Consider the following 14,311-nt stretch of genomic DNA (forward strand, 5'->3'; position numbering starts at 1 on the left):
CCCTTTTGTCTCTGACTTAACTACTTAAGACTTAGGTATGACATGCATAATATTTTAAAGTTCGTCCCCAAAGGGGACTTATGTCTTAAGCTCGGCAATAAATAAAATAGTCCGCTTGCAGAGCTGCAGCTGTGGAGGCGGGGGGAGGCAGAGAGGGAGACTTGAGGAGCCCCTGAGCTTACAGTTGTGATTCCCCGAGGAGGGCTGGGGCTGCTGTCCATTTCCTTGCACCCATCCCTGACCTCGTGCAAAGAAGTCAGGTGACCCTGCTGGGTTAAGGTCAGGCTCAGGTTCCATCGTCCACCAACCCCATTCACTTTTGTATAATCACTCTCTCCTGGACTCCTCCCTCCTCTAAGTCTGGCCTCCCAGGCCTGGTTCCTCATGGTCTTTGCACCCAGCTAGATCTAGGGGCTAACCAAACCGGCTGGAATTGGATCAAATGAATCAAGAAGTAGGGCCCTGGGTAAAGGTCAGTCATAAATCAGAACGCCACCGCCAGGCTCTTCCATGCTTCGGTGAATGTGTGAGTGTGCTGCATTGTTTGTTTGTTTGTTTGTTTGTGGGGGATGGAAGGGTTAGGTAGAGGTCAGGAGGGAGGCAGGAGGGGAAGTCAATTAACAGGGCACCTCCACACAGTGGTTCCGTACCCAACCCATTTCCAAGGAATTCTTGGGGCAAGGATTATGGAATGTACCCTGATGGGGAGGTGGGAGGGCAGAAGGAATGGACCGGATCACCCACTCTCTCCCACAGCCCGAGTCTCTGTATTCAGATCCCCACGACATAGTCCTAAACCTCCCTCCCCGCATGTGTCCGTGGTCGTCTTTCTTAACTGTGCAAACGTTTGAGGACCACCCCAAGAGGAACGCCAGCCTCGGGCCCAACTGCTGCCGCCGCTAGTACACACGCACACTCAGGCTCATCGGATCCTGGGGCTTCCAGAGGGAGGCGACGAGATTCTGGACAGGTGTGTCCCGCCTCCCAGCGGCTCTGTCCCACCTCCGGCCAAGCCGAGGCCCCGCCCAGGCCCCGCCCCCAGGGCCCCGGGAGGCTCGGCGGTCGCTGTCGCTGCTGCTGCCAACTTCCTGCAACCGGGCACTCGAAGAAGGAACGGGTCGCGCTGCGACGCGGCTCGACCTGGCCGAGCCATGGACCGGAAAGTGGCTCGAGAATTCCGACACAAGGTCAGAGCTGGGAGGGACGCCCCAAGCTTCAGGGACTCCGGAGTCCCTGGCAGGGCGGGGCGGGTGCGGACACTCCCGATGCTCCCCCTTCCTTTCCCAACTGCCCGAGCGCGCTGGGGACTGGAACTTCCCCCCAACACCCTCTCCCGGGGTCGCTTGGCTGGCAGCAGGGATCCTCGATAAAACAAGGGAGAAGGCCCTGAAACTTCAGGTGTAGGGACTGCTGACTGATCCATCCCCTGAAACTGTCCTTTCTCTGGCTGTCCTCCAGGGGCTGGGCCAACTCTGGGGCTGGGATTCCTTCCAGCCTGGACAGGTGCAGGGCACTTCTCCCAGGAGCCCCACAGTGGGCAACTCAGCCTCCCCCAGAGCCCAGCTCAGAACTGTTGAAACCTGGGGAGACCGTCGTGGGCAGTGCCTGAGAGGTCAGGGCCTCTGAGGGGACACTGGTGTCTCTCTGCCCTTTGACCTCAATGCCAGTTAGAAACCTGTCAGGGAGCCCCTGACCTGCCTGTGGGCACTGCCAAGGGCCAGAGAAGTGGCTAAGGAGGCGGTGCCTGTGGGCACTGCCAAGGGCCAGAGCAGTGGCTAGGGAGCCGGTGCTGGCCGTGATGCAGTGGGGGGAAGGGGTGAGGTGCCGAGGGGTGAGCAGGTGACGCTCTGGCTAGCCAGGTCCTTCAGACAGTGACATGTCTCCTCTGGGGTGTGCCACCAGCAAGGGGCCTCCTTGGTGGTCACAGATCCTCAAAGATCCTTCCACCACTGGAAGCTGCTAGATTTCAGCCAAGGCCTCTCCAGGTTTCCAGGGCTGTGCAGGATCTCTTGAGACCCTGAGGCCAGAGAGAGCTACTGAGGGAACCTGGTGGACTTGCCCACCAGACCCAGGATGCCTCAGAGCCTCGGAGTAGAAGTTGGGATTTCTGGAGCTACCCACAGCCCTGGTGAATGACTGTATACCTGAGGTCGTCCCAGAGCCCCAGGGGGGCGGTGTCTTTAGAGCAAGCCAAACCCCTTCCCAGGTATGAGGGGCAGAGCGCAGGCAGACAAGGTCAAGGTGCTTAAGCCTTCCTTTGTCCTAGAGAGGCCCCCAGAGCCCAAGGAGCCAGCCAGTGTGGGAGCCACAGGGGTAAGGACGGGGGTTCAGCTATTCATTTAATCAGCATTTCTTTAGCATCCACTCTGAGCGGATGCAGTCTGCCCTCGGGTTGCTGGTGGTGGGGTGGAGGACATAGCACCCCAGTACGTAAGCACCGTGCCTGGGCACCGAGCCTGGGCACCAAGGTTTGATAGTGACACACTGGCTGATGTCACCCGAAAAAAAGGTGCTGGGCTCTCTGCCCCTGTCCCAGGGGTGAGCGACAGCTGAAGTTCAATGGGGACTTGGGTAGGAATTCAAGGGGACATGAGACAGTGTCACAAAGGGACCGTAGGGTGAAACTTTAGCCGCTAAGGACAGTTGGCTAGTGTAGATTTCAGGTAACCCACTTTGAAGTTCAACCTCCCATCCCCACCAAGACTCGACTTGAATTTCACTTTGCTGACCCTGGGCTGAAAGTAATATTGGCTCTTCTTTTGCCTTCTACCCTCAGTCTCCTTACTCAGGTCTCTGGGGCCTGGCTCAGCCCCTGGGTTTGCCCCCATTCCTTCTACCCTGTCCCTGCAGGCTCCAAAGGGCCCCAGACCTCTGTGTTTCCCTGCCCCCCCCCAGCTTCCTCTTCACAGAATCATTACCTATCAATGCCCTGGTGCACAGGCAGGGCGGTGCCGAGCTGGGCAGGGCTGGGCTGGACTTTGTGCCCTGCAGCCGCGAGCCTGCAGCAGCCTTTCCCTGCCAGCCTGGGGGTCACCCAGGAGCCAGGGAAGGAGGATGAGGCAACAGGAGATGGAGACAGGGCACACAGGCACACTGGGTGGAATGTACAGCTTGCTGTTGATGCTTCCCAGGGATCCCTTCCTTAAGTTTCAGAGCAAACTTGCCCCTGGGAAATGGTTCATACTCTAAATCCCTTGTTGTTGGAGGTAGTACTTACGGTAGTGTGTTCTGATGGCAAGTGCTGTGTGACTCTGAGCAAGTTTCTTAACCGCCCTGTGCCTCAGTGCTCTCATTAGTAAGATGAGCATAGCAGTGTTTCAGTAATAAGGTTATTTTCAGGAGTGCACCATGAGATCTACGCATGTGTAGGGAGCTTAAACAGATCCTGGCACTTAGGGAATCCTCTGACAATGTCCACACTTGTTTTTCTTATCTAGAGGTCGGCAGAACTGGGGGGCAAGTCTCAACCCTGTCACTAAGTGCCAGTGAGACCTTGGGGGTAAGCTACTTAATCTCTCTGAGCTTTAATTTCATCTGCTGTGCGATGGGGTTTGTAGCACTGACCTCACAAAACAGGATTAAACAGGAATTCAAGGCCTGGCTACTCTGAGCCCACAGTCACCCCAGTCCCCAGCCAGTGCCTGCAGGAGTGCCCTGTGTATGAGCCAGCAGGTTCCAGGCACCCGCTCCAGAAACTGTACCTCCTTGTACAGTTTCTGCAAGGCCACCATCAGCACTGCCATTGCTTGTGACAGGCCACAGCCTCAGACCAGGAGGAGGGGTGCACAATCAGGCTAAGACTTCTCCCCAGAGGTCAGTTTTTTCAAAGGAAGACGTCTCTGCGCATGACATCTGCACACAGCAAGAGCTCGGCTACTCATTCGCTCACAAGTATTTATTACCCGCTCAGCAACTGTATGTTTATTCTAGGGCCCCCTAGCCCAGGCCAGGCCTCTGGGAGCAGAGTGGGATGGATAAGGGGGAAGAGCCTCTGCCTTCTAGGAATTTACTAACCATTCATTCATACATGCGCCTCGTGTACACCAGACAGCACTCTAAGCGTTGAAAAACCAAACAAAGCCCTTATCTAGAGAGCGTATTGTCAAAGACGCAGGGAACAAGTTAACCAATGAAAGTGTCATAAAATGCCACGCAGTGATAAATGCTACCAGAAAAATAAACTGGGGAAGACAGAGAGAGTGATGCAGTGCTACTTTACAGTCAGGAAGGCCTCACTTGGGAGGTGACATGGGAACAGAGACCTGGAGGAAGTGACCTGACGTTTAAAGGGCTGCTCTGGCGGCTCTGCAGAGAACAGACGGCGAGGGCTGAGAGTGGAAAGGGCACCCCAGTCAGCAGGCTCCCGCAGTAGCCCAGGCCGGAGGATGGCAGCTTGTGCTAAAATGGGAGTGGGTCGGACTTGGGATACATGACAAAGGCAGGACTGAGGGGATTTGCCAATGGACAAGCTGTGGCTTTGGAGAGAGAAGCGTCAAGGGCGAGCTTGGGGAGGAGGAGCAGGTCGTTGGAGACAAAACAGGAGGGGGTAGGAGCCAAGAGTTCCATTGGAATGTCTGAAGTTTGAGATGCCCTGAGACCTTTAAATAGAGAGGCACCCAAGAAGGCTGGTAACTGTTGGTGTCTGGAGACCAAGGGATAGTTCTGGGCCAGAGGTAAACATGGACGAGTCCTTGGGGGTGTAAAGGAGGCCTAACCCCTGGGACTGATGAGGTCACTTCAAGAGACAGTGCAGATGGAAAAAGACCCAGGCCAGAACCCACCTCTAGGGCAGAGGAAAGGAGGAAGAATGGAAAGGGAGGGAGGAGAGCCGGAAGGAGGGCCTGGTCGCAGGAGGCCTAACCCCTGGGACTGATGAGGTCACTTCAAGAGACAGTGCAGATGGAAAAAGACCCAGGCCAGAACCCACCTCTAGGGCAGAGGAAAGGAGGAGGAATGGGAAGGGAGGGAGGAGAGCCGGGAGGAGGGCCTGGTCGTTGTGCCATGCCCCGGGTCGAAGGCTGCAAACTAGTCAGCAACCGAGAGACTCTTGGAAAGATGAGGGACAAGACTAAGATGTGATGTTGGCGATGGCTTTGCACTGTATATTTATCCCCAAACTCCTCGCGTTGTATGTACTAAATATGTATAGCTCTTTATATGTCAATCTTAACTCAGTAAAGTATTAAAAAGAAGAAGAAGAAGAAAAGAGAAAAAAAGAAGTAGGAGTCTGATAATGGTGTAGGGGTAAAAAGCAACACTCTTCGAGACTGAGCCACATGGCGAGGTTCCAGGTTCGCATCTGGGGACTTCCTTGGGTACCCCAGTCATGTAAAGGCCCATGGTCCATGACTGGATAAAGATGGAGTGGGTCATGGGGGCTTCATCTCTCTCTGTTTTCTCTGTCTCTGTCTCTGTCTCTCTCTCTCTCTCACTCACAGACAAACAATTTTTTTGAAAGAAAGGAAGAAAAGATGAAGGATAATAGACAAGAGTTAGCGTAATGGCTATGTTGCTGGACTCCGACCATGGTTCAAGTCCTGGACCTGGTGGCTTAACTCACACCAGATGTGTGTGCGTGTGTGCCCAAGATCCTGAGAGGAGAATGGAGGAGAAGGGATTGTGGCATGCTGGGGGGTGGATTTCTCACTTTCTCACTTTCTGTCTCTCTGTCTCCCTCTTTCTGGAGAGTTCACACGCCCTATAGGAAAAACCTCTCCATAAATAAATAAATAAATAAATAAATAAATAAATCAAGACTCCAATTAACCCGAAGCTATCGGGGTACACTCTGTGAAGGCCAGGGAGGAAGTGTGGCTGGATCCATTCACCCACCAACCCACCAACAGTTGTGGAGGACCACTCCCTGCCTGCTGCTAAGGACAGAAACTTTATATCCATTTAATCCTAGTTTTATTTATTCATTTATTTATTTGAGAGAGATTTTTGCTAAAGGGTGCATGTGCTTGCTGGAGGAACAGATAGAGGCAGAGAGACAGAAAGTGAGAAATCCTCCCTAGGGCGTTGGCCACATCACAATCCCTTCTCATTCTCCTGGTATTCTGGGCACACACATAGGCCCTGCAAGAGTTTTGAGCCACCACGTTGGTGACTGCAGCCACGGTTGGCCACATGGAGTCCAGTGCCTTAACCACTACACCGCCTGTTGGCCCCAATTCTTAGTTTTATTAATGACACTTAAGACTTCCCACTTGCTAGGCACTGTTCTAAACTCTTCATGTTATTAGCTCATTAAAATTAATAATAAAAATAAATATTAATCTCTCAGGGAAGAATTACTTCCTCAGAAAACTACTTTTATTCCCATTTCACAGATGAGAAAACCAAGGCTCAGAGAGGTGCAGACCTGGTGGGGAAGGGTCTTGCTGGCCCCACCCTGCATGCTTACCCCCCAGGCCTAGGTCCTGGGTCACATACAGCTTTGTGGGGGACAGGCAGGTAGGGAGAGAGAGTCCAGGGCAACCTGGTGAGCTGGGGACATGGCAGAGGTAGGGACACAATGCTGTTGTGTGCACAGAGAATGACGCGTCAGGTAGGGAGAGAGAGTCCAGGGCAACCTGGTGATCTGGGGACACGGCAGAGGTAGGGACACAGTGCTGTTGTGTGCACAGAGAATGACGCGTCAAGCTTTGTGGGGGAGCTTGAGCAGGACTTGACCAAGAACAGGTGCTATTTGGGGTGGCCCTTAAAGGTAGCAGGAAGGCCGCTGGCACTGCCACGCTGAGGGCTTGTGGTCATGCCACCAGGGTCGCAGCTGGAAGCACAGCTCGTCGAGGGAAAGCCCAAGAGAGCTTTCTGAGGGGACTGTGGGAGAGGGCAGAGATTCGTGAGCTGGACGGGAATGGTCACACCCCGGTCGACAGCAGGAGGCCAGCACCTCTGGAGGGACCAGAGTGGGAGAGTTCTGAGGACAGGAGTCTGCGGCCTCCAGTGCAGGAACCTGCCTGATTGTGGTCCAGCGGACAGTGCGCCAGGGACTAGGAACCTCGGCTCCTTCCCCTCACGCCCTCTGTCCCCTGTGTGCCTCCCACGGGCTGCGGACAGCAGGAAGCCGTAAGACAGATGCCCAGGCCAAGCTCCCAGGACAGAGCGCTGGTGGAGAAGACTGGAATCATGAAAGGAAAGGATCCGGCACGTTTCGGAGTCCTGCACTGTCCTGGGCTGTGGTACGGGCTGCACACTCCTTTCCGTTAGTCCCCACAGCGGCTGTGTCCCAAATCGTCCCTGGGATTTGTCCTTCCTTCCATTCATCCTTGCTGTCTTTCTCCCCCAGCAGCTGGGCGCACAGAGTTGAAGCTGCACGCATTAAAGGTTGAATGGTTTCCTGAGCAGCCGTCCTGAGGGCCAGTCCATATGGGGAAACAGGGAGATGAGGCTGGACAGGACCCCAAGGCCAAGCACTGCCCCAGGCGGGGGGCCTGGACACGGTAGGGCTGGAGGTGCTGATGCTGGGTGGTGATGGGGGCTGGTGCGATAATCAGACTCCCCAACAGTTAAGTGTAGATAGTGGGGTCCTTTGGAGTTTTGGCCCAACATCCAGAGGGATCTAAGAAAAGTCTCTGAATCCAGCCGGGGAAAGGAGACTGGTGCTTCCGCATCGTGAGTGCTCGATTCACGTGTGCTGGACAAGTCGTTTGGCAAAGTCACACCGGGCCATCTGCAGCCTGTGGGCTGCAGTGCTGGAGCCACGTCCTGACTGGGCTAAGAACCCCGGCCTGGTTGGCCTAAAACGTGCCAGGTGCTCCTGCCCTCCTAACGAGCTGGGGGTGGGGGGACTGCAGCTGCTGAGACTATTCAGGGCCCCTCTCTCCTCATTCATGCCCTTGTACTCTCCATCGTGAATAAAATAAAGAAAGAAAAATGAATTTAAAAGGTACCTACAGTGAGTAGATACCAAGTGGTGGCTTGAAAAAAGCAGAAGTTTCGGAGCCAGCAGGCACAGGTTGGCGTGTCAGCTCTGCCATGTCCCTGACCCTCTAGTTCCTCATCTGTAAAGTGGGGCTACTCACATGCACCTCACGGGTTGCTGGGAGGTTACAGGTAATGAATGCAAAGTCCCCCTGACACGGTGGACAGGCGGTGAGCAGGGTCCAGCCTGCATGAGTTAGCCAGAAGAGGAGAGCCTCAGGCTGGGGGGTTGGTGGGAGGTTCCAGGCCAGGCATGGTGGGGAAGGATTCGAGAGGGGCCTGGCCCTCACCTTAGATGGAGGATGGGGACCTAGGACCCATCTTCAGTGAGGAGCACAAAGTGAGTGACAGGAGACATTTGCGGGAGGCTTCGGGAGGCTGGGACAGGTGCGGGCTGAGGAGCAGCAGGGAGGCCAGCCCCTAGTCTGGGCCCCAAGGGTAGAAGGAAGGCCCGAGGCTCAGTGAGTGGAGTTTATTGGACACCCAGCAGACACTGCCAAGCTCTGCTCACCCGTGTGCCTAGCACAGTGCTGGGAACTAAAGCGACAGCCATGGATGGAGGGGAGGGAAGGAGCAGCGTCCGAGACCTCTGTGTGCGGGGAGATTTACGAGACCTGAGCTCGAGGGGCTGGGAGCTGGTAGAGTGCCCTACGGTCCTTGGACTGGTGCCAGGCAGAAACCCAGGAGGAGAGGATACTCTGTCATTTAAAAAAATGTTTAAAGTTTTGCTATAAGGTGCATGTGCTCATCAGAGAAAGAGAGAAAAAGTAAGAAATCCCCAAGATGGCCACACTGCAATCCATTCTCTTCCCAGGATTTTGGGCACACACACACCTGCGCCCAGTGTTTCTTTCAAGCCGCCAGGTCCAGCACCTGAACTGGGAAACGAGAGGATACTCTGTCATTTAAAAAAATGTTTAAAGTTTTGCTATAAGGTGCATGTGCTCATCAGAGAAAGAGAGAAAAAGTAAGAAATCCCCAAGATGGCCACACTGCAATCCATTCTCTTCCCAGGATTTTGGGCACACACACACCTGCGCCCAGTGTTTCTTTCAAGCCGCCAGGTCCAGCACCTGAACTGGGAAACTGGCCATGTGAGATCCAGTGCTTTAACCACCACACCACTGGCTGGCCCTGAAACATTTTTTAAAGCGAAACCTGGGTGGTATTATTACTGCATGTTTAGGCTTTCGAGAAACCTCCATTGTTCTCAGTTTTGTTTCTCAGTGCTTTTGAAAGCCTGAGGGGTAAGGTGTGTCCATTTTCATTCAGGTGTGCTCGGAGAACAAAGCAGTGCTATTATGTCTCAGTCTCTTCAGAGATATTTTTTCTGCTGAGAATGATCACTCCATCTTAGGAACTTCAGGTGTGCTCGGAGAACAAAGCAGTGCTAGTATGTCTCAGTCTCTTCAGAGATATTTTTTTCTGCTGAGAATGATCACTCCATCTCAGGAATAGTTGGGTAAAAAACCTGATTAACATTTTGTTGATTTATCACTTCGGTTCATATTGCAAGAGCATTCCACACCACTCCGATGTGCTTCCCAGCTGTTGTGGTATAGAGTTTGTTTAAACCCACCAGTTGGATTCGTGGAGGTAGACAGGTCATGCTTAGTGAGGCCGGCGAGGTTCCACCGTGTCTAGGGAGGGTCTGTTTGTCTGCAGCCTGAGCCACACGTGGGATGTAGCGGGGATGACCCTGGAGAAGATGACCCTGGGCCAGGGCAGGTCTGAAGACAGGGCTTGCATGACCTACCCACGAGAGTGGGTGCACACGAAGGAGATTGGTGGGGTGTGATTTCTGGGTGCGGGCCACTGGGTGCAGTGGCCAGCGTTGGAGGACTGCCCGCAGGGCCAGGAGCCTGGGATCCCCCAAAACAGGCTTTCTACAGAGACCATCTACAAGTCATCCGAGCCTGGCCCAGGAGCGATCCTAGCCCCTAACGTCGCAAACTCCCTTAGTCTTCTGCTTCAACTCTCTGCCCAGTGCACCGCTGTGGCCATCCACCAAGCACAGTTCCTTCTGAACCAGTGATCAGCTCGGTGCAAGAGGAATGGGAGAGAGCTTCCCCAAGGCCTCGGCCAATAGCAGATGCCCTCTCTTAGCCTTTCTCCCACGTTGCCACCCATGGCCAGAATTAGGCTAGAGGCCCTCGGGTCAGAAATGTCCTCGCTCCAACCAAAGCAGATGGGATTTTTGCGCTCCCTTAGAGAGAGGAACGTCATTCAAACAGTCACTTAGAAGGTCTGTTTCTCACTTGTTAGGGAGCAAGCCAAAAGGGTGTTCCTAATGCAGAGGAGAGAGGTGAGGATGAGCGATAGGGAAGAACAGCCTGGCAGCGGAGGGTCTGAAATTTTGGCCTAAAGGGACGATGGGAGTTCTCTTCTCCTGAAAGGCCTGCTTCCTGCTAAATGGATCTGGGGCAGCAGAAAGTACAGGCTTCAGAGTTAGACCTGGGTTCGGATCTCAGCTCTGATTTTTAGCTGTGGGGCCTTGCTTGGGGGAGTTGACTCACTTGTCCCTCAGTTTCCTCACCTGCGAGGGTATCTGTCTGAAGGCTGGTGTGATAAACACGTGGAATAGAGCCCATGCTGAGCTCCTGGCACCACCTCAAGGGTACTCTGTGAATGCCATTTCCCTTTCCTTTCTGTTCCTGTGACCCCCTTCCTCCCTTCTGAATTGTGTGGACATCCCAGCAGGGAGGAGGACAAATTCATTCAATACTTATTTACTGAGCACTTACCTGTGATTGGCATGAGGCATCTGGAACAAAACAGACTTCATCCTTCACCAATTGGAATTTTCCATCTGGCAAAACAAACAGACAAAACCAATTTTTAAAAAGCAAACCTTGGGGGCTGACAGGTGGAATAGTGGTTAAGGGCTCTGAACTCCCACATGGCTGACCGTGGTTTGAGTCCCGAACCTGGCAACTTGCTTTCTCACTCTCTCTCTTTCTCTCCCTCTATGTCCAAATTAAAATACATAAAGTAAGATAAAGTAGTTCTAAAACAATAGCAAACCTTGGGGACGGCAGTGGTGTGGTGCTTAAGGCATGGTCGATCATGGTTCAAGTCCCAAATCTGGTGGCTTGCTTTGTCACTTTCTCTCTCTCTCTCTCTCTTTCATGCACACATGTGTGCACACACCTGCCCTATAGAAAAGTTAAAATAATAATAAATAAATAAAATAAGTAATTCCCCCCCAAAAAGCACACCTTAAGTTCCAAGTTCCAATTGATGCAGCGATGAAATGGGCATGTCTCCCGGGGGTGGAAGTGGGTTCTGCTTAGGTGCTTAGGTAGGGGGACAGGGAGACCTCTCTGGGAAGGAGGCCAGCATGAAGGGGAGGGGGGAGCAAACCAGGCAGGAGAACAGTGCACTCCAAGGCCTGAGGGTGGGGAGAGTTTGGCCCAAGGGAGGAACTGAATGGAGGCTTGCGTAGCTAGGAGGGATGCTAGAGAGGAGGTTAGGCTTTGATGAGTCAAAGAGTTTGGATTTGGATTTTTTAAAATTTATTTATTTCCTGGGAGGGAGTGTTGCCCTCAGCCGCTGGGTTTTCACACTGCGATCCTCTGTCCGGCTCTGCCTCCAGTCTGAATCACAGACCTGGATCACAGGAACGCCCAATGTGTTCAGGTAGACCCGGGACGTGAACCCGGAGCCTTCCCGCAGGGTCTCCAGCACACCTGCCCGCATCACCACTCTGCGCCTGGAGTTTGCTTTCCATGCAATAAGCGGCTATTAAGCAAGCAGGTGACGTGTTCTGATCGATAAGTATTTCTGACCCGTGGTCCGAGGGGAGTTTAGAGTTTCTCTCTGCTCACATATCCTCCATCAGAGCGATTTTTCTGTGCCCAGACTCCAGCAGGCCCAGGCCTGTCTCCGTGAGGTCGCCCACCAATCTGACACAGGCGTGGCTGAGTCCGTGGAGCGAGTCTAGCCTGTGTCCTCGGAGAGAGGGGCTTTGGGACTGCCCACTTGTGGGGTGCGTGCAAGAGCCCAGGCCAGCTCCTGAAGATTTAGTACTGCCCACTAAGCGGATGCTTCCATCTTCATCTTCTAGCAGGTGCGGACCCCCTTGTAGTGAGGTAGGGAGGAAGCAGGGGTACCCGTTTGGAGTAGGAGGAATGAACTTTTGTAGGAGCCACAACCCAAGCTGTGAGTCATTCTCAGCTTTAGTGATGAGTCTCTCAGCCTGCTTTTAGGAGGAAGGGGCTGCTGCCAGCTGAAGACCAGAGATTTCCAGACCCTGCTCAGCCCAGAAATCCCCAGGACAAGGCCCGGTGTGTTCTTTCTGTGTTGGGACAGACTGTGCCTCAGTGCGCAGTCTTCCAAAATCCCTGAGAGACCCACAGAGGCAGAGCTGTTCTGGCCCTGCTCCAGGGACCAAGCAGGAGGCAGCTTGCAGCTTTGGAGGACTGAGGCCCTGGACCGAACTGCTGGGTGGGGAGTGGAGGCTGGAGGATGGAGGGACCCGATGGCCACTCCAACTTCCACCCTACCCTGCCTCTATCTAGTCTTGGGCTTAAGAGAGCCAAGGGAGCAGTGCTTAGAGATTCTCAGGGAGCTGCTCCAGGGGGTGGAGGTCCGCAGGGCCCACCAGCTCCCCTGGGATGGAGATGCTAATGAACCAGCACCTGAACTTGACCTTGGAGCCCCAGCATTGACGTCAGCAAAGCTGACATGATGTAACCCGACTCTCCCTTTGGTGGGAACCTGAAGGGACCTGGGGAGGGGAAGGGAGTGGCCAGGAAACTGGCTAGTGGATGGAATTCAGGGCTAGCCCAGTTTAGGCTGGGACAAGACAGGGCAGAGTGCCCCTGGACTGGTATCACAGGAGAGTTCAGTGACAGCGTGCTTCTGGCGGGGGGATGTGCTATCTGAGCGAGTGGCCCAAATCCTTTCTGAAAGCATTTATCCGGCACTACAGTCACCATCAGGTAAGATGGTGGGCTTTGTCCAGACTTGGGGGACTGACCCCCCGGGTGAGCGGCAGCACTGCTGTGGGGATGGGCACTGTCACGTGCAGGGTCACGTTGCACTCGTGTGTGTGCATCCCTGTGTGTGTGTACACATCATCCCTCCTGGGGACGAGGCTCAGGCCGGCCACCTGGCTGTGGAGAGCTGCTCCCGGGCACATCGGAGTGGTCTACATGGGTCTGACACGTGGCCTCCTCCTTCTGTGCCCTGCATACCCCCAGCCCTGGGAAAGTGCTGAGAGGTCCCCAGGGGGCCTCTCCTCTTTGGGATCTGCTATGGAGGTGCTGGGCCCGGAGCTGTAACTATGTCCTGGGATTTTCCAGGTGGATTTTCTGATTGAAAATGATGCCGAGAAGGACTACCTCTATGACGTGCTGCGGATGTACCACCAGTGAGTGAGCCGGGCCCAGCCCTGTGGATGCCCACCCCTCCTCACCTCTGTGTGCAGAGAACCTGGGGATGGGCTGCTCTGAGACAGAGGAGCTCAGGAGGAGGGTGCTCAAGTCTCCTGGGAGTCAGAGACACACAGTTCACTCGTTTCTACAAATACCTCCACAAATACGTTGTGCTTGCTCTGTGCAAGGGGTACACCTATGAGCAAGACTGGCCGGACCCTGCCCTCAGGTTGCACACAGTCCAGTGGGCAGGTTGTCAAGTCACCAGAAAGGTTCAACAGCGTGACTGTTAAGACAGAGCAAGAAACGCCAGCGGGCCAGGCCCTGCTTCAGACGTCTCTGACCCCCCTCTTGATGTTTGATTCATTCAGCATATGTTTGTAATAGCCCCTGCCCCTTGGCAGGCACCACGCAGAATCTGAAAACAAACTACACCACTCTGCTTTTGAGGAACATGTGGCCTGGGGCAGGAGGTGGGGGCAGACAGGCAGACTGTAGACACAAAGAAGTCTAACATAAATTCCAATCAAACAACTGCTCAGTAGAGATAAAGGCGGGAACATAGTCAGAAGAAAGGAGTTTTCACCTCTAACTACAGAAGGAAGGACCAGAAAGGCTTGAGCTGGGCGTGAAAGGATGAGAAGGGTTTCGATAGGCAGAATATCAGGGAAAGGCATCGCTGGAGGAAGGATCAGCTTCAGCCTAGGTGTGGAGGCATGAAAGCACAGTGTGAATGAGGGGTTGGTACGTAATGGGGGAGCAGCACTTGGGGTACCCAGAGATCAGAAATAGCCACAAGGCTGGAGAAATGCCATGGACACAGATCAGAGCGCCCCGAGCAGGCCGAGGAGAATGGAGGTGTGCTCTGGGCAGTAGGGAGCCCTGGGAGAGCTGTGAGGAGGGGCGTGGCTTATGTTCATTAAAGACGAGATGAAAGTGAGCAAGGTGGCGGGAGCTGGCTATGTGAAGGAAGAGATGTGAGCCATGTCCCGAGGGTGGGATGTGAA

General features: G+C 54.1%; 1 protein-coding gene across 2 annotated transcripts in view; it reads left to right on the forward strand.

Annotated features, from left to right (window-relative positions):
- Nucleotides 1–1,047: 1,047 nt before the first annotated feature.
- Nucleotides 1,048–14,311, forward strand: part of USH1C (USH1 protein network component harmonin) — a 51,029-nt gene continuing 37,765 nt past the window's right edge. For both annotated transcript variants that reach the window (XM_006142490.2, XM_006142489.2), the window contains exons 1-2: nt 1,048–1,187; nt 13,233–13,300. In XM_006142490.2, coding sequence (XP_006142552.1) covers nt 1,152–1,187; nt 13,233–13,300 — 104 coding nt within the window. In that variant the 5' untranslated portion in view covers nt 1,048–1,151. The remainder of the gene's footprint in view (nt 1,188–13,232; nt 13,301–14,311) is intronic.

This window comes from Tupaia chinensis, unplaced genomic scaffold (genome assembly GCF_000334495.1).
Source record: "Tupaia chinensis unplaced genomic scaffold, TupChi_1.0 Scaffold000077_1, whole genome shotgun sequence".
Lineage (NCBI taxonomy): Eukaryota > Metazoa > Chordata > Mammalia > Scandentia > Tupaiidae > Tupaia > Tupaia belangeri.